At 36.4% G+C, this 24,425-nt stretch overlaps 1 protein-coding gene across 2 annotated transcripts in view; it reads left to right on the forward strand.

Annotated features, from left to right (window-relative positions):
- GRID2 (glutamate ionotropic receptor delta type subunit 2) overlaps positions 1 to 24,425 on the forward strand; it is a 1,362,985-nt gene that overhangs the window by 1,171,033 nt on the left and 167,527 nt on the right. For both annotated transcript variants that reach the window (XM_048212019.2, XM_057309689.1), the window contains exon 13: positions 386 to 581. In XM_048212019.2, the coding sequence (XP_048067976.1) occupies positions 386 to 581 (196 nt within the window). The remainder of the gene's footprint in view (positions 1 to 385; positions 582 to 24,425) is intronic.

Below are 24,425 nucleotides of genomic sequence, written 5' to 3' on the forward strand. Positions count from 1 at the left end.
TAGATTTTTTTTTAACTAAATGATTATAAGATTATCAGCAATCTAATTTAATTTGTTTTTGCTTTGATGGGATTGTTAGATTTAGTTTTGGTTTTGTTTTTTTTTTTTTCACAGTGAAGGTTCACCAAAAAAAAGCATTGCCTTACCATTAGAAATTTTCGTTTTTCTTTCAGTAATGATTTTGTCTTCTAATGATTCATGTGTCATACACTCTAACAGCAATTCTCCTTATATATTACATTTTAATGTTAAGAAACCACAAAATAAGAAAAGCAGTTTGACATCTATATTTACATATATTATTCTCTGCTGCTTATAACTTTATTTATAGTTGAAAATATTCAGTACTCTTTTCTTGTGTCTCTTTTCTCTCCTAATAACGAAGATCTCTCCAGGACCTTTCCAAGCAAACAGACATCCCTTACGGCACAGTACTGGACTCTGCAGTATATGAACATGTCCGAATGAAGGGAATGAATCCTTTTGAAAGGGACAGCATGTATTCCCAAATGTGGCGGATGATCAACAGAAGCAATGGATCAGAGAATAACGTTCTGGAATCCCAAGCAGGCATTCAAAAGGTACTGGTCATTGTTCTTCATTCATAGTCTACTATTTTGTCTCCCATATCGCTACATTGAGATTGTTTTTATTTTCTTTTTTGAAATTTTAACTTTGACATACAGTTTGCAATTAAATTATACCTCCTATTGATTTAAAGAAGATTTTGAGTTGCCAGAGTGCTTAAGCAGAGGGAATTCACAGCCTTCTGTGCTGTGTCTAATGGATCTGTTTCCAGTGGAATTCCAAAGCTAGAAAACATGAGCTAGTATTTTGTTCCAAATGGGTCAGGGACTTATGCACATAAAGACTGAAAAGGTTTTTACAAATCCCATTCCAAATATCATTAGGGTTATTCAATTCTTTCAAATGACTTGGGGTATTTTCTATACTGCTTTTATTTTTAGATGAAAACCTTATCTTTATTTATGATTATGTGGTAGGTAAAAGTTAATCTTGTCAACAAATAAGGTTTCTGCAAATGTCTATTTCTATTTCAAAAGTGAAAATCTTTATTTCTATCTATCTTATTTTAAATAACCATCATTTAGAAGTTATTTTATCAGAGGAAAAAAAAGGCTTACGAAGCATTCCTTCGTGTAAAACATGAAGCTAGTTTTTATTCTGGGCTGTGGTTTATAAACACATATACAGAAGTAATTCTTTCTTCCTCAAGTCCTATCATTCTGCATGAGAGAACTGAATGATTTTTGTTTAAAATTATCCCATTGGCTAGCGCGGTGAAAATCACAATGGTTGACATTCAATAAATAAGTGTGGGATGAATGAATGAATGTCAATTACAGCAACAAAGGTGGTATACATTTTTCTCTGTAACCTTCCACAGCAGAATAATTTGGACCCCATGTCTGAGTTCCTTGTTCAAAAAGGTAAACTTATTAATACTATGTTGGAGAGTGTTTTGATGGCTATTAAATATATTCTGACACAGGCTCTAGCATTATTCTGTGCCTTTTCATATGATGTCCTTTATCTGCTGCTGCTATTATGGTTTCCTAGAGTCAGTCTAGTTGACATCATTATTTTAAAAACTGATGATGCTGATACGAACCTCTTTCTAAGTCCTAATGATGCTTTAGGATGTGAATTCCTTGAAATGTTAGCAATGGCTTCCAACTCCTTCACCCTTATTACATTAACCCCAGTTTCCCAATACCCAAGTATTGATCCTAAAATCCACTGGCTTCTAGAAGTTCAATAATTACTGGGAGGATGGGTGGGTGAGAGTGGGTGAGTGAGTGGACCTATATGTTGTCTGGAGGAGATGGGAGGGTAGACATTTTAAGCTTTACTAGGTACTCGTAGAATGTGAATGAACTTAAATCTCAGAATAAGAATACTAAGTTATTTTGGGGAGAGTTACTTTCCTTCATGTTAATTGTTAAGAGGAATTTTTTTTCTTTGGGATGAATGTATTCATAGTTTATATTTCTATTCCATTTTAGAAGCCAAAGCTCTCCACACTTTATAACCTCTTTCTATACCATATCATTCCAGAGAAAATTCATTTTTTTCTCCATGCAGACATACAGATTCTCAAAAACTATTTTAAAAAATACATATTCACTCACTCATCATTTATTTATGCATTTTTTCATACAATATTTGCTAAGTGCCAATTATGTACCAGGCACTGATGGAGAAACTGTAGATAACTCCACCACAGAGAAATGTTCACTGGATCTATGAAATATAGAGTCTGGTGAGAAAAGAAAATTAAAATATGTGATCAAATAAAATGATTTAAATCGTGATAAGTGCTGTGGAAAAAATAACTCAGGTGCTCTTACAGCAATTAAAGAGAACGTCTTCTTGCAGAACAGTGATCAAGTATGGTTCCCTGAGGAGATAAGATATTGGTGATGACCTGCCTGGTCAGGAGCTGTTCGTGTAGAAGAGAGGGTGACAGGGCATCCAAACCAAGCATAGCCTCGGCAGGAGCCTGAAAGTACATTCAAGAAACCCATTGAGGGGCGCCTGGGTGGCACAGCGGTTAAGCGTCTGCCTTCGGCTCAGGGCGTGATCCCGGCGTTATGGGATCAAGCCCCACATCAGGCTCCTCTGCTATGAGCCTGCTTCTTCCTCTCCCACTCCCCCTGCTTGTGTTCCCTCTCTCGCTGGCTGTCTCTATCTCTATCGAATAAATAAGTAAAATCTTAAAAAAAAAAAAAAAGAAACCCATTGAAAATCAACATGAACTGGAACATGTCCAATAAAAGAACATGGAAGGAGGTTAGTAGGCAGGGGATAGATCATGAAAGACCTTGTGGCCCTTAGTTAGGAATCTGGATTCTCTTTGAATGGCAAAAAATGCTACTAATATAAGGGAATATTGTGATTATTACCTTTCAAGAAGGTCACTATAGCTGATGTATAGGGATTGGGTAAGAGTATGCGGAGTCAAAATAGTGAGACCTTAAGAGACTCTTGTAAATTTCAGAGGTAGCCAGTCAAGTCGACACAGGTAGATAAGGTCTTGCTTCATTCTTGTGTTCTTACACAGACACACACACATGTATACACACAGCCGATATACCTTATATTCTTTGTAGTAATGCAAACTGGGTACACTTCCTATATCCTAGCATTTCCAAAATAAAAAATAAATCATAAGGGTATGGAATATCAAATGTCATGTAGAATCTTTAAATACTCATGTATGTGTTAAGATTACATATATATGTATATATATATATATATATATGTAATATATATCTTCCAAGGTCTTCAGGATTGCTTAAGAAAACCTCTCCTTTTCAAAGCCTGTACATATAGTTTCCTACATTTTCTGTTTCTTTTCTTTTTTACCTTTGTGTCTTTTAACCATGTAGAATTTAATTTGACATTTGTGGATATGTAAAAAGAAATTATAAATACCCACCCTGAGAAAATTTCAATATGAGATTCTATGAAATAAAAGTGTTTTATACTAGGCTATTGATAAGTTTGCATTATGTGCTAAGAAATTTAGTTATTTAGAATTTAGTTTATTAGTAATTTAGAATTCTTCTGTAGGTTTTGCCACTTCTTTTTCTTTAAATATGTAGCCATTCCATCATCTTTCGACATGGGTTAGTGTTTCTAATGCTGTTATTAAATGTCATACATTAAAAAAAAAGTCTATTATGAAGAACAGAAGGAACTAGGGAGGCCGGGGCAGGGGGGAAAACTATCTGGTTTTCTTTCCTGGTTCTTCCAGTTCTTAGGTATACAACTTTGGGCAAATCACTTAGCTTCTCTAAGACTCACTCACTCATCTGTAAAATGGTCACAGTGTGGGAATTAAAACCTGCAAAAGGCATTTCAACCCGGGCTTGAATACAGTTCATTTTTTACACTAAAATGTGTAAATGTAACTACTTACTAAAAATCTGTGGGCCCCAGGATTTCATCATGTTGATAAGAATTCCTACTTCATATGTTTTTTGTCCATATATATATATATCTGTGGAAGCATCAGTAAATAGTATATTTAGAGCCATAAGTTCATAAAATGATCCTTAAGATTACCTGAAAGAATGTAAAGGCGAACAATTTGTAACTACAAAGCTTTATTATTAATTATCTTCTAAGGTTAAGTGAAAATTGTAGCATAATGAAAAGGATAATTAATAAAAGAAGTAGGAACAATTTCTGTTCCCTGATAGTCTACTGATAAAGAGGGCTTATGAGTTTAAAACTGCAAATCATGTCACCTAGTATTATACCACATTTATTTAGTTTTCTGATTTGCTAGAGTGGCAGTGAAGAATATTCTTAGGAATTCATAATGGAAGATATCAAAGTGAAATTTGCTTGTTGTACATATTCTTTCAGTCAAAATCAGAGACAGCTGAAAATTGATTAGACCAAAAAAAAAAAAAAAAGATAATAACGAAATGCATGTTGGTTCAGTTTGCAAGGTCTTGGCCGGCTTCTCTTAAAACACAAAACCAACCAACCAAAAACCAATATATTACCTTCTCACCTGCTAAAGCTCACTGGGAGTCTGTAAGATTGAGAACTATAAAACAGGAAATGTCATTGTAGATTCTTACTTTAGCCTCTAGTCTTGCACATCTCACACAGCAGCTTCCTCTTCTCTATCATTGGTTTCTAATTTGTTCAGCCAGAAAAGACTTTAGAGGTCTTCTAGGTCAATTTTTCACAAAAGGCCAAACTTCTTCTACAGTGTCTTTGACAAGAATTCATATATATAGTAACTGCCTTCCAGGAAAGCCAGCATCACTGTGCAAACAAACCTTGCAATCTAATTATAACTTTAAATAGATACCATTAATGTCTCAGGTTGTGTTTGTTCTTAATTGTGCTACTAGTCTCATTCAGTTTCTCTTACTTGAAGGTAGAGCTTTATCCCTTCTAACACTGTTCTGCTCGTATCAAAGAAAGCTGTATAAATGAGGATTAAGTAAATGAGTTCTGATATGCTATTCTTGGGAGACATTCACCTGTATCAACTAACCTAATTAAACTAGAACAAATTTGATTCTGTCTTCCTTTTCCCAGGACTTTTTGTGTAAGCAGAAAAAATGTATATGAAAAATATAACTGAAATTTTTAGTGCATTCATTCAGCAATCATTTATTGAGCACTTCCTGTGTATCAGCCAGTATTTTGGTCGCTGGAGTAAACATAAATGAAAGCAAAATGCCTTCACAGAGCTCACATTCTAATGGAGGAGGCAGACAATAAATAAAATAAATTTAAAAATGTTGTATTTCAATAGTGGTAAGTGTTCAGGAGAAAAAGTAGGAGAGGGAGAAGGGGGACATGAGGGAGATGGTCTGCCTTGTTAGATCAGATGGCCAGAGAAGGCTTAAGAAAATGACATTGGAATAAAGATGTGAAGCAGGTTGGAGAGAGAGAAAGAGTTGTATATCTGGGTGACATGTTTTCAGACAGAGGGTCAGCCAATGCAAAGACCCTGAGGTGAGAGCATGCCTGGATGTTTTAAGACTGTGAAGGAGGCTAGTGTAACTCCGGAATAAGGTATAATATCAGAAGTATAACAAAGTCTGAGAATTAGAGAGCCAGGTGGTAGGGGAGAAGGCATATCATATAGGCCCTTGTTCCTTACAGCATAATCCTGTGAACTAGCAACATCAGCATCTCTTGGGAGCTTGTTAGAAATGCAGACTCCTGGGCCCCACCTAAGTCCTTCTCAATGTAAATCTCAGTCTAAGAAGATTCCCAGGTGATTCAGATGCATACTAAAGTCTGAAAATGCTGATACAGAGCTGTATAAAACATTCTAAGTGGGCGTTTACTCTGTGGGAGATAGGAAATTTAGGAAGGTTTTGAACAGAAAAGTAACACGGTGTAACTCATTTTTGGCAAATGATAGGTGAAGATCTGACGAGGAATGAAGGATCTGTGTGTAGCCCTGAAATAGAGAAGTATCTTGTTATTTAGAGGGCAATATTCATTTCCTGATAACCTATTAAACTCAAGTGGTGAAGAACAAATTATTCTAAAACCCCAGCAATGAAGACTACTCAGGAAGGAAAGAAAATCAGGATTGGTAGGATTAAAATCCTAGCCAGAGGATCCCAACGGTAATTGCATAATACTTCAGACTACAGAGTTCAAAGAAGATATAAAAATCCGATGGATACTATGGCAACAGGGAAGTGAGGGATGGTGTTGGCAGCCGCAGTATTCAATCAGAAAGATAGCATCAATTTGCAAAGCTAATTAGGCCACACAGGTCCCAGAGCAGTTTGGGGAAAGGGAAACTGACAAGGTCCAGGTGTGGAGCAAAGCCACTGGGCTCAGGCCCCAGCTCTAATGCCAGCTGGAAAATTGGAGTATTGAAATGAAAACCAAGACAAAAGATTGGTCATGTCAAATGGGCCAATATCAAGGATTTTTGAGGATTGCTGCAGAAAGACAAGTTCTAGACCTTATGAAATGGTGAGATAAGCCCACCCTCTTTATTGATCTGTGGCTGAAAAAAATGGGTGGATTGAACCTGTTGTTTTATTTATTCATTCAACACATATTCAGTGAGCACCTATTTACCAGGCATTGTTCTGGGTATCAGGAATTAAACAGAACAAGGAAAGTCCTGCCCAAATGGAGATTATTTTGTAGTGGAGAGAAAATAATAGACAAGCACAGAAACATGTGCTATGAAGAAAAATTGGAAAGGTAAGAATGAAAGAAAGCAGAGAAGGGAGAGGGATGTTGCCATCACAGATAAAGTGGTCTCAGAAGGCACCTCTGAGAAAGTGACATTTGAGTAGAGACCTGAAAGAGGATGGGGTATGACCCATGAAGACAGTGGGGAGACAGTGAGGACAGGAAGTGCTCCAGGCAGAAGGTATATTACTGCAAAATTCCTGAGGCAGAAGGTCGCTTGGCATAATAGAGAGAAATGTCAAGACCAGTATGGCTGGAGAAGGGTGCATGGGGGGTGGATAGGGTATGCAGGGGAGAGGGGTAGGAAATAAGATCACAGTGTGAGTTAGGCAGGAGGGTGGCCTAAAAATGTTCAAGTGTGGGCCCCACTAAAGTTCCAGTTGTATATTTTTTTTATTGAGATATAATCAACATAACATTATATTAGTTTCAGGCATACAACATAATGATTCTATGTTTGTGTATATTGCAAAATGATCACAATAAGTCTAGTTAACATCAGTGACTATTATTACACATTTTCTTTTTGTGATGGGACTTTTAAGATCTATTCTCTTAGCAACTGTTACCTATGCAATATAGTATTATTAACTATATCACCATGCTATACATTACATTCCCATGACTTATGTATTTTATAATTAGATGTTTGTACTTTTCATCCCCTTTTACCCATTGTATCTTAATTGGGAAATGGAAAGGATTTGAATATCTTAAATCCATTCAGGTGATTCTGATTCACAATAAAGGATGAAAATCACTGATATACCTTGGAGCCATTTAAATAACTTTGACTTTTGAATAATTCTGACGTTGTGAGCAGGAGAGTGACATGAGCTGACTTACTTTTCAAGGTTCCACTTACAGTGCTGTGTGGAAAATAGGAGAGGTCAAGGCTAGAAGAAAGGAGAAGAGTGAGGAGACTATTGTTATAATTCAAGTGAGACATGATGGTGGACGGACCAGGGTGCTTATAGTGGAAGTAGTGAGAAGTGATTGAATTTGAATATATTTTGAAAGTAATTCTGACAAAATTTTCTAAAAGACAGAATGTCGGGTATAAAAAAGAGGAGTTAAAAATGAGCCCAACATCTTTGGCCTAAGTAGTTGGAAGAATGAAGTTGGCTTTTATTAAGGTTGAGAAAACTATGGGAAGAGCAGATTTGAGAAGCCAAATGAGAATTTGCCTTTGGCATGATAGTTAATATGAAATGTTTATTAATTATCCAAGAGAGATGCCAAGAAAGCTGCTTTCTATATATGAGTTGAGTGTTTAGCAGAAAATTCTAGCTGGAGATTGGAGATTACTAGCATAGAGTCTGTATTTAAAGTCATAAGACTTGATGACTAAGGATGTGTAAATATCTAGGGAAGAAAGCTATGTAAAGACTAATCCATGGGACAATTTAGTGTTTAGAGGAGGGAGAGTTAAAAAGGGTATAACAGGGTCGGGGAAGGCTCTGCCAGGGAAGCAGGGGCAAAACCAAGAGTGCTTGTATAGAAGCCAAATGAACAAGTGTTTCAAGGAGGTTCAAATGATCAACTCTGTCAAATGATGCTCCTAGATCAAGTATGGTGAAGACTGAGAATTAATGATTTGTTTGCAGATCAGCAGTCACTAGTGACATTGACAAAAGCGGATCTGGTAGAGAGAAAGGAGAAGGAATTAGAATTAGATTGGAGAGAAAAAAGAAAGAGAAGAGAGGCAGTGGAGATTACAGAACTGGGTACTTTTTATTTACGTATTTTTTATTTTAATTTTTTTATTCAAGTATAATTAACATACAATGTTTTATTAGTTTCAGGTGTACAATACAATGATTTGACAACTTTATACATGCTCGGTGTTCATCATGACAAGGGTACTCTTAATCCCCTTTATCTGTTTCACCCATCCCCTACCCACCTTACCTCTGGCAACCACCCATTTGTTCTCTATATTTAAGAGTCTTTTTGTTGTTGTTGTTGTTTCTCTTTTTTTCTTCATTCATTTGTTTTGTTAGACTGGGCACTTTTTAAAGGTGCTTTGTTGAAAGGAAATGCTGAGTAATAGTGGGGAGGGTTCTAGAGTGAGATGTGGGGTTTGGGAAAATTTTTTTAAGAAAAAAGATATTTACAATGTCTGTATACTAATGGGATGATACAGTAAAGAGTGGAAAATTCATGGTGCAGGAGAGAGACAGGAGAACTGCTGGAGATCTGTCCTTGAGTGGGTGATAAGTCATGAGATCTAGTGCACAAGTGGGCAGTTTGAATTGAGGAGCACAGTCCATCCATTGTAAGAAGAGAGAAGGTAGAACATATGAGTATACACACAGATAATTTGGAAGATATGGTAGTGGGATATATGGAAGATCATTTTTGATTGTTTGTATTTACTCAGAAAAATAGGAACCAAGGCCATCACCAAAGTATAAGCAATAGGATAAAGATTCTGGAGATCTGAAGAGAAAGAAGATAGGAATGATTGTTCCGGAGAACAGGAAAGACAGTAGACTAGTGAAATGTAACGGTATTCCTAGGAAATACTAAAAGTTCTTTTGCAATAGTCATCATGACAATAAATTGAAACCAGTCAGCATGATTGTGGGCTTTTCTATAGCCATCATCAGCTGCCCAAGCATAAACATGGAGTCCACAGAGAATAGATTTCACCAGAATTGGTGTTTACCAGATAAGCATGGTAGAAAACAATGGGGTGAGGAAGTTGAGAGGATGTGCAAAGAAATTATCATTATTATGAATCATGGAATCTCAACTATGTAGGAGGAAAGTGGTGACCCAGAGGAGATTGAGGATACCAGGAACAATGGACTGTTGGTCTGGATGGGACCAAAGAACTGTAGGAGTCCATGAACCAGAAGGACAGGATTGGAAATAATACAAAGTTGGTTCCAAGATGACACATTTGAAATTGAGATGATGAAGAGAGTTGCTAGTATTGAAAATATGACATGGGAGTGGGTGGCTAAGGTAGGAGGAAAGACACAATCTTTGGAGAAGAAGAAGCCAAGTACTGGAAAAGGATGTCTATGTGAATAATCAAATCACCAAGAATAACCAAAGAACTAGAATTTGAAAGAGTGACAGAGAGCCAAGTGGTAAAATCATTGAGCAATGTTGGAGTGACACAGTCAGCAGATGCCCGCAGTAGGAATGAGTATAGTCTGATAGCATGAGCTTCAAAGCCAAGGCTCTAGAAGTGGTTCAAGGGGCAAAAAGGATACCTACCCATGATCCAGCCCTAGTGATAAGAATGTTGTGGAAGAGAAAAATAGCCACCATTTGAGAAGACCAAAGGCAATGTAGTATCTGCGTAAGAGAAGCAAGTTCTAGTCAGCAAAAGAAGGTTATAGGAAATTTCAAAACAAAACAAAAAACAGATTGAGGATATAGGCAGGGCTTAGGACAGTCTCTTAAAACCCTTTGACTCAAAATTATTCCCATCAGTGGGCACCTGGGTGGTTTAGTGGGTTAAGTGTCCAACTCTTGGTTTCAACTCAGGTAATGATCTCATGGATCATGAGAATGAAACAAGCAGGAACCAAATTACATAGAAGAAAAAAGGCTGTGAGGAGAAAACAATTTTCAAGTGTTACGGGTTTACATATAGTAATTCCTGGTCTTATGCATCTCAAACCTATGAACCACACTGGTCATATTCTCTTTTCTGGTTGTTCCATTCCCCTTCCCCTTTGAGCGCTATAACATCATTTGGCATTGGGTAAGAATGCCAAGGGAGATGACAGTTATGAGCAGAGAGAGGATAAGACCTAACTTAGGCTTCAGTGAGTGACTTGGTAATATACTGAGTATACGACCTTAAAATCATGGTTAGGACCCATTACAGAAATGAATAATCAGACTGAACACAACTTGGGGAAAATCAAAATAAAATACTAAACAACTTTGGGTCTTCAAAAATGCCAGGAGTCCTGGGTTGTCGTACCGCTGGGCTTGGAAGTAGCAGTGCTTTTGCTACATTTGCCCTTTTGCCACATGATCTCAACAAACAGGATATGATTTACTTTAGCACTTCACCAGGCATCTGGGAGCTCAGATCCCATTGACATATTTTCTGCTCCCCCAAAATCCAAGGTTTTAGGTCCATGTCAGTTATCACATACTGAAAGAAGAGAATCAGTGCGACAATAAAAACAACAACAGAAAAGAAAAAAAAACCCACAGTGGCTCAGTCAGTTAAGAGTCCAGCTCTTGGTTTCAGCTCGGGTCATGATCTCAGGGTCCTGGGACTGAGCTCTGCATCAAGATCCATGCCCAATGTGGAGTCTGCTTGGGATTCTCTCTCTCCCTCTCCCTGACTTTCTCTCTAAATTAATAAATAAAATTAAACACACACACACACACACACACACACAGATCATTCCCAGAAGCCTTGTCAATGCATTTTTAATGCCTGGGATTGAGTGTTGTTATTATTTTTTTCAAAGATTTTATTTATTTATTTATTTATTTATTTTAGAGAGAAAGATCAGGAGCAGTGGGAGGAGCAGAGAAGGAGGGAAAGGGAGGGAGAAAGAATCTTGAATCTCGAGCAGACTCTGTGCTGAGCATGGAGCCCCACTTGGAGTTCAGTTCCACGACCCAGAGGTCATAAACTGGGTCAAAACCAAGATTGGAGGCCCAACCAACTGAGCACCCAGGCACCCCTACTATTAACATTTTTTAAACTTATTTTTGTTTTTAATAATCTTCATGGATGTTTGAAATCAAAATTAGTCTTGATTAGATATTCTCTCAAAGGGTAAAGGTGAAGTCTGAAACTATATCCTTCTTTGACAGTCACAGGCATTTTAACTTGAGTTAGAATATGTTAGGTCTTACAGCATGCAAAGCAAACTGAAAACTGAAAAGATTTTTTCTAGATGCCCAGAAAAAAACGGATATAGATATAGATTCTGTAAATTAAAGTGAAAGCAATAAAGTGGAGTCTCTTGTATATAAAGATGATAGTACTACGCTGCCATTAACAGAGCGTGTGATTTTAAAATTGCTTTTTTATATAGTGATTTAATCCATCATGAAAGCCAGACCTGCTCCAATTCTTCTTTTAATTAGCTACATTCAATTCCAATTCATCTACTCATTCACTCATTCCTTTAATCAACAAACATTTATTCAGTGGCTGCTAAGAACTAGAAACCATGATAGACACAGAGGATGCAGAAATGGATTAGTCTAGTGAGAGTGGGGCAGCAAAATGCAGTGGAGTAGTTTATCTACAGAGAAATGTACGAGATGCCCAGAGAACAGAGAAAGGGAACTTACCATAGCCTGAGGGATGAGGCTAGTTCAGACCGCAAAGACTTCCAAGAGGAAGTAATGTTAATCTTAGAGTAAGAAGGATTTAATTAAGTAAAAGAGAGATAGGAATAAGTAGGATAAGGAGACAGCCTGAACAAAAACATGGAGGTAAGAAGAACACAGTACATGCAGGAAATAAAAAGCAGTTGCAGTTCGATATAAGGTGCTTATATTGGTGAAGTTATTCTGGAGAAAAACAACAATATATATATATTCATATCTTACATTCATATATTTGTATGTGTGTATATGTGTCAGCGTACTTTTATGTACAAAATGAGATTTATTATAAGAAATTGGCTCATGTAGTTACGGAGGCCGGCAAGTCCCACCATCTGCTGTCTTTAAGCTAGAGACCCAGGAAAGCTGATGCTTTAAATTCCAGTGTGATTCTGAAGGCCTGAGAGCTAAGAGCGCTAACAGTGTACACGACAGTTCAAGGGAAGAAGCAGACTGACGTTCCAGCTGAAGAATCAGGCAGAGAGAAAGAGAACCTTCCTCTACCTTTCTGTTCTATTCAAGCCCTCCTCGGGTTAGATACTGTCCATCTACATAGGGGAGGGCAATCTGCTTTACTCAGTCTACTAATTCAAATTCTAATCTCTTCTAGAAACACACTCATGGGCACACCCAGAAATAATATTTAACCACATATCTGGGCATCCCGTGACCTGGTCTAGTTGACACATAAGATCAACCATTACAGTGTTCCAGTACAGTGAGAGGGACTCAGAGGTGCGGTTTGTGCGGGTGGCTCAGAGACACCTGCTGGGGTGCGTATCATCTGAACCTGCCAACTGGAAGTTCACTGTATCGCTTTAACTAAATGACCAAGAAGGTGTGAAAAGAATAATTAAAAATATTGGAAAAGAAATGTCTGGATTGGAAAGAAGATACAGCCACTTTGGACCTCAGTTTTCTTCCTTTATCTTAAAAGTTGTGGAAATGAAATAGATGAATTCTGAGAATCCTTCTGGAGCTAATACTCAGACTTAAGACCCTAATTTCAAACTGTTTAATAGCCACACGAGAGAAGTGCACCTCCCGGGTCGCTGCACAGTCCCTTAGCTGGAGCACGAAGCCTCAGCTGTCAGTCCACATTGAACACACGTCCTGGAGCTCAAGCATTCCTTCTACAAAGGAATACCTGCTTTGTAGTTCCTCAGGATGAATAATGATAGGGAGGCACATCTTTGTTTCCTTTTGGTTCCATTATGTTCACAAACTTCTTTATCCAACAAATAGTGTAAATGGTTCATTGCCTTGGTTTAGTTCTTACTCTCAACAGTTACTTCCCAAATTGGAAAATGCTCATACATTTTAAACATTTCTGTTGGAAACATGCAAAAAAGTATAAAGTATAATTCCACCATAATTTTAAAATCAGCTCACTCCATCCATCCAGTTTTACCCTCAGTTAACCTCCATTAAAATAGCAGGGTGCACATCTTCGTGACTTTATTTCATGGGCACATATATGAATACAGTTTTTTGTTTGGTTTCCATTTGGACTTCTTTTTAATGAAATGTTCTCTGCCTTTGTCTTTACCAATTTCTGTCATTAACATCTTTTAAGTTAACATCTATATTTATACATCATTATAATACCTTCAAAATATTCGGTGAACTATTGTAATTTATCAAATCATTAACTTTGATGAACATTTTGAATGTTTCTTGTATTTATCTCCTATAAGCAGCTACGATGAACATTTATTTTTATATATTTGTCATTATTTTCTTTTGTAAATACAGTCATAAATGTAGGATTCTGAGTTAAGGAGTATATGCATTTACAAATTTAATAACCACTCTTAAAGTACTGTCTGAAAATGCTGAACAATTTCTACTTTCAGTTCAACAGAGAGTTCTATTTTTCCACTTTCTTGCCTGAAATTGCCAAAAGTAGATGATATTACTCTTTTATATGTTCCCTTTTGCCAAAATGATGAATGAAAAGTCTCTCATTTTTATTTTCACTTTTCTGATTACTAGATTGAGCATTTTTTCAAATGGGACTACTTCTATACATCATCTTTATAATGCTAAATTATTTCTTTGATCCTTTTTTCCTTGACTTGTTCTTGTCAATTTCAATCCTCTTTTTAAAAGATGAATAATAGTACTTCGGGATTTTTTTTGGTCACTCTACCTTTAACCCTCCAGACTTTTCTCATCCATGTCCACAGCTGCATTTATACCATCAGTTAAACAGATGTACTGGCAAGCACACGTGATTCGGTCCAGCCCTAATATAAATCCACACGCCCAAATGGACACTTCATAAGACAACACTTCTTTTGCCAGACAGTACTTTCAAAGAGCAGCATTTACTTTGTGAAAAGTGGGAAAAGCTAAATGATTTTGTAAATATGCCTCTGAGCTGGCCACTGTTTGCTATTTTCCCATTATCCCTAGGAATATTAATATAAATAAGAATTTTATAATACTTACTTCCCTAGTAACAGATATATGCTGAGAGGGCTCCAAGTTTTTGAAATGTTTTTCTATAGCGAAGATATTGGACTTTCGTGCCGACATACTTGTTTTCCATTGCATTTAGCTAAAGACCTTTCACAACATACTTTGAATTTTTAGTTTCTCATCAAACCCTCGTTCCTGCAGTAGGAGAATTAGCAGCCTCTATAGGTTTTATTTGCATTCCTGGGAGTTCCAGCCCCCGGTTGTCCTTTCAAGTCTTCAAAGGCCCCCCTCTCCCCTCACTCTGATTTATGTGCTCAGCGTTCTACTGTGATTTTCTGCTTCTCGACTACTGAATTCAGTCCTGCTACTAAAGCTTAAATGCCATGATTACTACCGTATCCTCCTGCTTTAACATTTCACAGATTAATTGTCAACTTGAATACTGAAGCTTCTGATTACAAATTCCTCCTTTCTTGTTAAATATCTATAACACTATTATTTTTCTTATTTTAAATCAATATGTTTTGGAAACTCCTTTATGGCTCTACCACCTGGCACCAACTGAGTCTAGGAGATAATAAAATAAATAAAATTTCAATGCCTTGATAGTATTTGGGGGTAATAAATATATTATAACATAAAACCATACTTATGTTTGCTAGAAAATAACCTGCCTTTTCAAATTTCTCTTTATTTCTTCTATTATAATATTAAACACAGGAATTCAAAAGTACAAAATAAGTCATAAGTCCCAGCGGAGCAGGGAGCCAGATGTGGGGCTCGATCCCAGGGCCCTAGGATCACGCCCTGGGCTGAAGGCAGACGCTTAACAACTGAACCACCCAGGTGCCCCTATTTATTTTAAATTATAAAATACATGTAATGTAAAATTTACCATCTTAACCATTTTTATTTGTATGGTTTAGTGGCATTTAGTACATTTGCATTATTATACACTCATCACCACCACAATCCACCTCCAGAGCTCTTTTCATCCTGCAAAACTAAAATTCTATATCCATTAACTAATAGCTCCCCAGTCTTCCCTCCCCCAGGTTGCTGGAAACCACCATTCTGCTTTCTGCCTTTATGAATTTGACTACTTTAGGAACTTAATGTAGGTGGAATCATACAGAAAGTGTCTTTTTGTGACTTTCACTTGGTATGCTGTTCTCATGGTTTACCATGTTGTAGCATGTCAGAATTTCCTTCCTTTTAAGGCTAAATATATTTCATTGTAAGCGTATACCACATTTTGCTCATCCATTTATTCGTTGACAGGTACTTAGGTTTCCTCCGCCTTTTGGCTATTGTGAATAATGCTGCTAAAGAACATGGTTGTACAGATATATTTGAGTTCCTTTTCTCAGTTCTTTTAGGTATATACCCGAAAGTGGAATTGCTGGATCATATGGTAATTCTATCTTTAATATTTTGAGGAATAGCATATTGTTTTCCATGCCGGGTGCACCATTTTACATTTCTACCAATAGTGCACAGGGTCCAATTTCTCCACATCCTCAACATCACTTATTCTGATTTTTTTTTTTTGATGGCAGCCATCCTAATAGGTGTCAGGTGGTACATCTAAATTTAAGTTCCATTTTAATAATCATTTTTTAAGAGGCACTATTTTGGCTAACAAACTCAAATTGTTGTAATATCCATCATTTATTCCAATAGAAATTAGGCTCTGCTGGGGAGTCACTTAAAGCTCAGCATTCATGAGAGGTAGGACTTAACCCAACCCACAAAAATGACTCACCCAAGAGTGATTCTCAAAGGCAGAAGAGACCAATAATCTAACAACTTATTGGAAGTAGCAAGAGAAGCAAATCAGAATGGGAGAAGAGGAATGCATAGTTCAACAAAACCAAACCAAACCCATGCTATTCTGACATGCCCAGTTGAGAAGTGTTCATTTTCCTAAACTCTCTGGAAATGTTTATCTCTATTACCTGCTCTTTGATTCCCAGAATTCATCACAGTCATACAGCTGAAAGGGAATGTGGAGATCTTTCAGTTTAATTATTTTATTTTATGCATGAGAAAATTACACCTAGAAAGGTTAAATGAATTACCTCAGGCCACACAACTAATTGGTGTCAAGGTTTATAACTACAGACCATATCTCTTCACTCCTGCTCACTTGTTCTATCAATTATAGAACTTAAAACTCTAGTGTCCCCAAAAAGCTAATTAAAATTCACACCACAATTTGAGTGGTTCTCAAACTTTATAGGATACTAAGAATTACCTAGTGTGGCTGCATAAAATGCTTATTCCCCAACTCCAAACCCACATCTTAAGATTCACTGGGTCAGGGCTGGGACCTCAAGAATTAGAATTTTACCAAGCAAGCCAGGTGCTCTTGATGACTATTCGCAGAGTATCTTGTTAGAATCACTCTTCTAGGCATTATGTAAAAGCCCTTGTGCTCAAAGTGTGAGCGCTGGACCAGTGGCATCAACACTACCTAGGAACTTGTGAGAAGTGTAAACTCTTAGCTCCCACTCCAGAACTACCTAATCAGAGACTCTTGGGGGTGGCGTTGCAATATCATGTATTAACCTGCTCCTCGGGTGATTCTGATGTAACCAGAGTTTGAGAAACATTAGCCGGTGCTATCGTTCAATGTAAGAAAGCCACTTATCTTATTCTATCATCTTCCAACCAGACGCTTTAGATATCCAGAGCGTCAGATACGTCTAGGTAATCTAAAATCTTGTATCATCTTAATTGATACTACCAGGCTTTTTTATATGTATACACGATTTTCTGGAATGTTTCAACACTAAGGAACAAAACCTTTGCTATCTTTGCTCCTTACATGCAATTAATCAGGAAGAAGAGGTTAAGTGAGGGGCACATCAAGTGGCAAATGTTGCCTCTCCCCTTGTGACAGCATTTAAATTTGGGGGAACAAGACAACTCTTATCTGCACGCTGCACGTCTCTACCTGCATTGCCCTGCCAGTGCTCCTGCCAACCTTATGTCTTAACACTGAACTAATTATCCTTCTGTGCGAGTTGATGCTTATCTTTTTGTGTGTTTTTATTTCTGTTGAGAACACCAATGCCCTCCCTGCCATCCAGGCTAGAAACTGAGGAGTCATTTTCATTGCTTTTCGTCTTTCTTTCCAGAGCCAATTAATTGCTTTAACTATCAATCCTGCCTCTCCAGCATCTCTCCCATTCATTGGTCCTCTCCTTTTCTACTTCTAGTTTGGCAATTCCTATCATTATTATTACCCTCCTGGACTATGGAACTAGCTAACTGGTGGCCCCCTCCCACCCAGTATAGTTCTGATAGCAATCCCATCTGTGTTCAAAAGCCATTAAGTGTTCTACTTTATCTTCAGTGCAGTTTGTTTATCCTCGTATTCAAAAGTCTCTATAATTTGGCATTATCCTTCCTTTCAGTCTTTATTCATTATTTTTATTGAAAATATTTACTGAACACCTGTACTAAATACACATATAGGTATCCTCTTTTCTGCTTCATATATATGCTTTATATTTCTACGAAACTACGTTACTGGCTTTCCCTTAAATGCCTCAATATTCTTATGTACCAAATATTGCTCATTTCTCTTTTTTTTTTCTTTTTTGATCAAGAATGCACTCCTCCCATTGACTTCCTTTTCTGTCCGTTGGCTATTCATTTTCAAAATCTATCTCAGTTACCAAGAAGCTTTTCCTGATTCTCTTGCTTAAAATATTTTCCTTTTCCATTATACTCTCTTAATAATTTTTCCATCCCCACATATGATTTCTTCTGAGCATTGTAATTGTCTGTGTCTATCTGTCCTTCTAGACTGCATACTACTTTGGGTCAGGATCCATACCTGATTTGTCAGTTTATCCCTATGTCTCTATAGGGATATATATACTCACATATGCAGAAGTAGTTCTGTAAATCTTTAGTGAATTAAATACCTCAGTTTCAAGCTTGCTTCTTAGTCTTTCTTTCCAACTTAAATGACTAAGATCATCTTTGATAGCAATCAATGTCAGTTTCCTCATGAATTCAACCTCCCAAATTTCTAAGCCTGAGTCCTCGTAGGAACAAGATATTTTTGCTTTTTTATTAGATTCTAGATGGTACAACTTATTATTATCTTAAAGAGTTCTCAATAAAATAATTTGTCCTATAAATAAAATAGGTCCCAAACACTTTTTGAGCTAATTTTAATGATCTCAGTCTCATTCTGTATGTTTACTTCACTGAGATCTATTACTACGATCAGAGAAGATTGACATGTATAATTTCATGTATTTAGGTTGGTAACATGATCAGTTTTATGTACTCGTTTTATGCTTATTGTCTGGAAGGCAAAAAGCAAGGCAGGAAATGCAGAGTAGGGCCAGGTTAGGGTCAAGTAAGTTTGGCACTCACCTCAGGTGCATAATTTAAGGGAGAGGCCAAAAAACTATATAATCACTATGTATAGACGTGGCTCCAAATGGCACTGGCTCCAAATAACAGCCTTTATTTAATTTTTTAATATTTTATTCTTTATGGCCTTTTTATGAATTCTTATTTTTTTTTAATTTTGCATTAAGATATTACTTAATTATTCAGTTTGGTGCTCCCTTAAATTTCATGCTCAAGCCAAATACTTTAATCACCTCTACCTTGTCTAGGCCCTGAGAAGGAGTCAGAAAACAAAATAGGAAAGAAAGAAGAAAGGAAAATGGGGAAGATGAAAGGCAGGAAGGCAGACAGACAGAGTCATTATTGAATATTCTTAATGTTTAAGTTTAAAATGGTATATCAGGTAACAGATATACAAAATAAAGCATGATGAATGAATCTGCCAATATTGAAATAAGTCAATGATTTGTGCTTGTACACAGTAAATATATGTTTTATACACACACACACACACACACAAATGTAATTGTTAGCAGACTGCATAGTAGTTTATACCTGAACCATCATAACATAATGTGACCATTGAATTAACCCAGGAAGATTGATTCTGAATTCTTATTTTTTCTATATTTACACCTATTTTTTCCTTGTTAAAATTAGTCACAAATTTTGTGGAAAGCATTAGGAGAATTTACCTGTTAATCTCTGACAATTATCAGTATTCTCTTACACGTTTCTTTAAGAGTCCAAGATAACATATTAGACATAAGCTTCTGTTTAGACTCTAGAGGGAAATGAAATGGAGTTTGTGCCCATAACTGCCCTCTACCCTAGCCATGAGGCCTGGTCATGATCCTGAGAAATTAGTAGTAGATTCCCCTAAATGTAGTACATAATTTTAACTGACACCAACAGGGGAAAAATATAAGCTAAAATATGGAAAAATAAAAAGAAGTTGGAATCAATATAAATTCAATGAACACCGCTATTTGAAGCCCCTGAGCTTCAGTTTGTTACCTGTTTAAAATACACACACACACACACACACACACACACACACAAAAACATAGGACTCTGCCTGGAAAACGTAAACACACACTAATCATTGCTTCATTGCTCTTCCCTTCCCTGACAGGCCCACAGAATGCCTTTGTTGATTTTCACCTAGTATGTTAAGCTTGAGTGCCCCATCTACTCAGCAGTATGTAAATGTGATGGGAAGTTTCTGCCTCAAATTATATCACTGTCAGAAATGTATTACATTTAATACTTCTGTGTATTTAACTCCACATATAAAATATTTAGCCTACAGGAAACTTATGAATTACAGTCAAGTGAAATACTGCACTCAAGTTGTGAAGCAAAAGAAGCTTTTATCAGCTTTTCAGCTCAAAATATCAATATTCTCCTCCACCATGTTAACACACAGAGGATACACATTTATGTAATTCTAGCAACAGCGATAGTCTTACTTATCACTTCTCCATTTGAGACTTCGGATTAAATAATTATATGCAAATTTAGACAAATTCCTTTTCTACCTTAGGGGAGCTAATTAAGTTTGTCAATCTAGCTGCTTTTGGAAATTGCTTCTCATAATATACACAATAATATATAATTCATATCACATTTTTCAATGTCGCATTCTTTAGAACTGTCCACACTCTTGCATATATTTTGGTAATACACTGTGTGAAAATCAGAAGCTGTGTCTGGAGCCTTAGAATTGCCTTATTGTTTAGTTTTTGTGTTTGTCTATATCAACAAGAGCATCTTTTAAGTTGAATGTGTTGTGAGAGCCGCTGAACACTCTAACTGGCCCAAAATCTTCACCTACTTGATATTCTCTGCATATCACACACAGTTTTAATATACAGTTTTCTAACTTATTATACCCAGCACTCAACTGTTGCTCTACCTTTAATCTTTTCTTTTTCAATTAGGAGCAGAGCCATCTTTTAAAGTTCATAGTCCCAAAGTCTTGAAGTCATTCTTGATTTTTCTCTCTATCACATCCCACGTCTGATACATGAGTAAATCCTACTAGTTCTTTAGTTAAGAGCACATACAGCTTCTCACCGTCTCTGCTGCTATTACTCTAATCCATACTACCATGATCTCTTTCCTGGGTTGTTGTAATACGTTCGTACCTGGTCTCCCTGCTTCTTTAGTCTGCCACAGTCTGTTTTCAATAGAGCAATCTAAATGAACCTGTTATTCTTTTATTCAAAACTGTCCAATGGCTCCCCATCTCATTTTGGCAAGAGCCAAAATCCTTACAATGGCCTATAGGGTGGAACATGATCTGTGCCTTTCCATTTTGTTATCATTCTGATGAATGGTGCGTCTGGTCTCTTTGCTTTTTCTTAAATATGCCAAGCACACCTCCCTCTAGAACCTTTTCGCCAGCTGAATTCTCTTCCTGGATTGGTCTTCCCCCCACCCACCCACCCTGAGCTTTGTGACTTATTTCTTCACCATTGTTTAAAGGGAATCACCTTCTCACTGACACCTTCCCTAGCCACCTTTTTTAAAATGCAGTACCCCTCATACTTTGGCATTTCATACACTCCTTCCCTGCTTTATTTTTTCTCCATAGCATACACAATTTCTAATTTATAATTCGCTTGCATGTTTTATTTATTAGCTGTTTTCCTGCACTAAATGAAAGCTTTATGAGGGCAAGAATTTTTGTTCTTTTTGTTCACGGATGTATCCCAAGAACCTAGAATAGTGTCAAAATATAGAAGGTTCTCAATAAATATTTGTTGAATAAATACTTTTTTGCACCTAAAAGATACTGAAAATTATCAAATAAAATTGAATTAGTCAAAAACAAATAGCCTCTATGATTTCCTTTTTATATAATAAAAAAGTATTTGGACAAAACATTGTAAGAATATCAAATTATCACTCTTCAAGTTTTAGAATTTGAAATATACACTACTGGGAAAGTGATATTTATAATATTCATTTTGTGTCCAGCCACTGCTTCATTACTCATTTATAACAGTTACCATACTTAAATTGTTACTTGGGTCATTTGCTAGGGAATGTTAATTTTGTGTAAAATTGTTATTTCTATTTGTTTTCTTAACCTCTTTCTTTCTTTAACCAATATGTTTTCTATTTAAATGGACATCTCCAAAAATATGTATAGCTTTATTAAAGCTCATATTCAATGAAAACTTTGCTGGTTCGCCTCTGTGCCTCTAGAATATTGTAGGACCATTTATCAGGTTACCTAGTTGACTTTCAAGCATCTGAGTCAATGAGATATCATTTCAATCTAAAATTGGCCCAGCAATAAGCCCCAGATGGTTGTGGGCAACAAAAAGTCTTGAACAAGAAAAACAAGGTAAAGGATCCAGACAGAAATGCCGAAAGGTGCGGTGAATGAAAGTGGGCTTATAGAAACCACTGCCAGTGGGAAATGTTGAATACATCACAGTTTTGTTGGGTGTTTAGTTCTGTGATTAGGCCTGACTTCCATTTAGGATTTATAGAAGGCTAACTATAAAATGTGATTTAGGAGGCTTTTCAAAACTACTTATTGACTAACTAGAGAATGAAAGAACATTAGAACCAGGAAGGATCTCAGGAGTGATTGATTCCAACATCCCCTGATGTATAGAAATCTCTTTTCCCAGTCTTACAAACCCACTCATTTCACTTTTGAACAATCCAATTATTAAAAGCCTTTCTCACACTATGCCAAAATCGGTCTCCCTATATCATAAACGCACAGCTTCTGGTTGCCCTTTATTTATTTTTATTTATTTATTTATTTTAATAATTTTTATTTTGTTATATTAGTCACCATACAGTACATCCCCAGTTTTTGCTGCAATGTTCCATGATTCATTACTTGCGTATAACACCCAGTGCTCCATGCAATATGTGCCCTCTTTAATACCCATCACCGGCCTATCGCCATCCCCCACCCCCTCCCCTCTGAAGCCCTCAGTTTGTTTCCCAGAGTCCATAGTCTCTCATGGTTCATTCCCCCTTCTGTTTACCCCCCTTCATTCTTCCCTTCCTTCTCCTACTGATCTTCCTATTTCTTATGTTCCATAAATAAGTGAAACCATATGATAATTGTCTTTCTCTGCTTGACTTATTTCACTTAACATAATCTCCTCCAGTCCCGTCCATGTTGCTGCAAATCATTCTTTCTGATGGCTGATTAATATTCCATTGTATATATGGACCACATCTTCTTTATCCATTCGTCTGTTGAAGGGCATCTTAGCTCCTTCCACAGTTTAGCTATTGTGGACAATGCTGCTATGAACATTGGGGTGCGTATGGCCCTTCTCTTCACTACGTGACTTATTCTTAATGGACACAAGATGCTCCTTGTAATTACCACTATCTTTTCTAAGTATCTAGAAATGAAATATTTGTTCAAAACTGGGCCTCAAAATATTGCCCATGGATCATATTAACCTTTTTTAGAAAAAAACCAAACACTTTCTCAATTTTCATTGTTAACATCATTCAGTTCTACCACACCCTTGATTTCTTAAAGTTTGTCAACAGCACTTTCTGAATCACATCTGCATTTGTTCAATGCATAACAGTCTCCAGATTTTGCTGATTATACACCCCTAGCAATAAAAATTATTGACTATATTCCATAATATAGTTACCTTGCCTTATTTCTAATTATATGCATAATCTAAAAAGTAAAATAAGCAATAATTTCAAGTTGTACTGTATTTATTGTAATTTTTCCCACTAAAAACTATGCCAATACTTTAAGTGAGAGCAAGGTAATTGAACATGTTTTATTATGTTTTGAAATCTTAACTCTTTGATACATAACCATGGGATTATGTTTATATATTCTCTGGATTTAAAAAAATGCTCTTCTAAAAACTGAAGTGTTTAAATAACTCATCCTAACATATTTTTCCACAGTCATTAAGAACTTACCAAAAGCAACATTTTATTCTCTAAGTTTCCTGTGATTTCCATCTCACCAAGTAGTAATCTCTTGTTTTATTAATTTATGCTTTTATTTCATGTTTATTTAGTTCGATTATGTGGCTTGAATTGGGCAGGTTTTTGAGAAATATATTAAGACATAGATTGTATTTACAAGGAATTTTGTTTTCTAGTAAGACAAATCATAAACAAAAGCCTGTGATACATGATGAAAAGTGATAATTACAACCAAAGAAAGGCACAGATTAAGTTCTGTGTGAATTGACAAAATATAATTCATTTTTATTTTAATATTTTTAAAATTAAATCTTATGTTGCAGCCTTCCTTATTATTTGTTTGGCTCCTGTGAGATAAAACTGGCTAAAAGGCAAATCAAGATTGCATTCACAAATTATATTCGACTGAATGGAAATTGCAAAATTGTTTCTGGAGAGTTGATGCCTTTTGTCACTATTATATCTTGTTTCTGCATTAGTTTTGTCGTCCATATTAGAAAAATTTAGTCCTTATCCTTTGTTGACCAAGCACAACGCAGAACATGCCCATAAAAATTATCTTTTAATCCTAAATATTTACCCCTTTGTTTCCACCATTGGTTATATCAGAATTAATTTATTTTCTCCTC

Source organism: Ursus arctos, unplaced genomic scaffold, assembly GCF_023065955.2.
Source record: "Ursus arctos isolate Adak ecotype North America unplaced genomic scaffold, UrsArc2.0 scaffold_9, whole genome shotgun sequence".
Classification (NCBI taxonomy): domain Eukaryota; kingdom Metazoa; phylum Chordata; class Mammalia; order Carnivora; family Ursidae; genus Ursus; species Ursus arctos.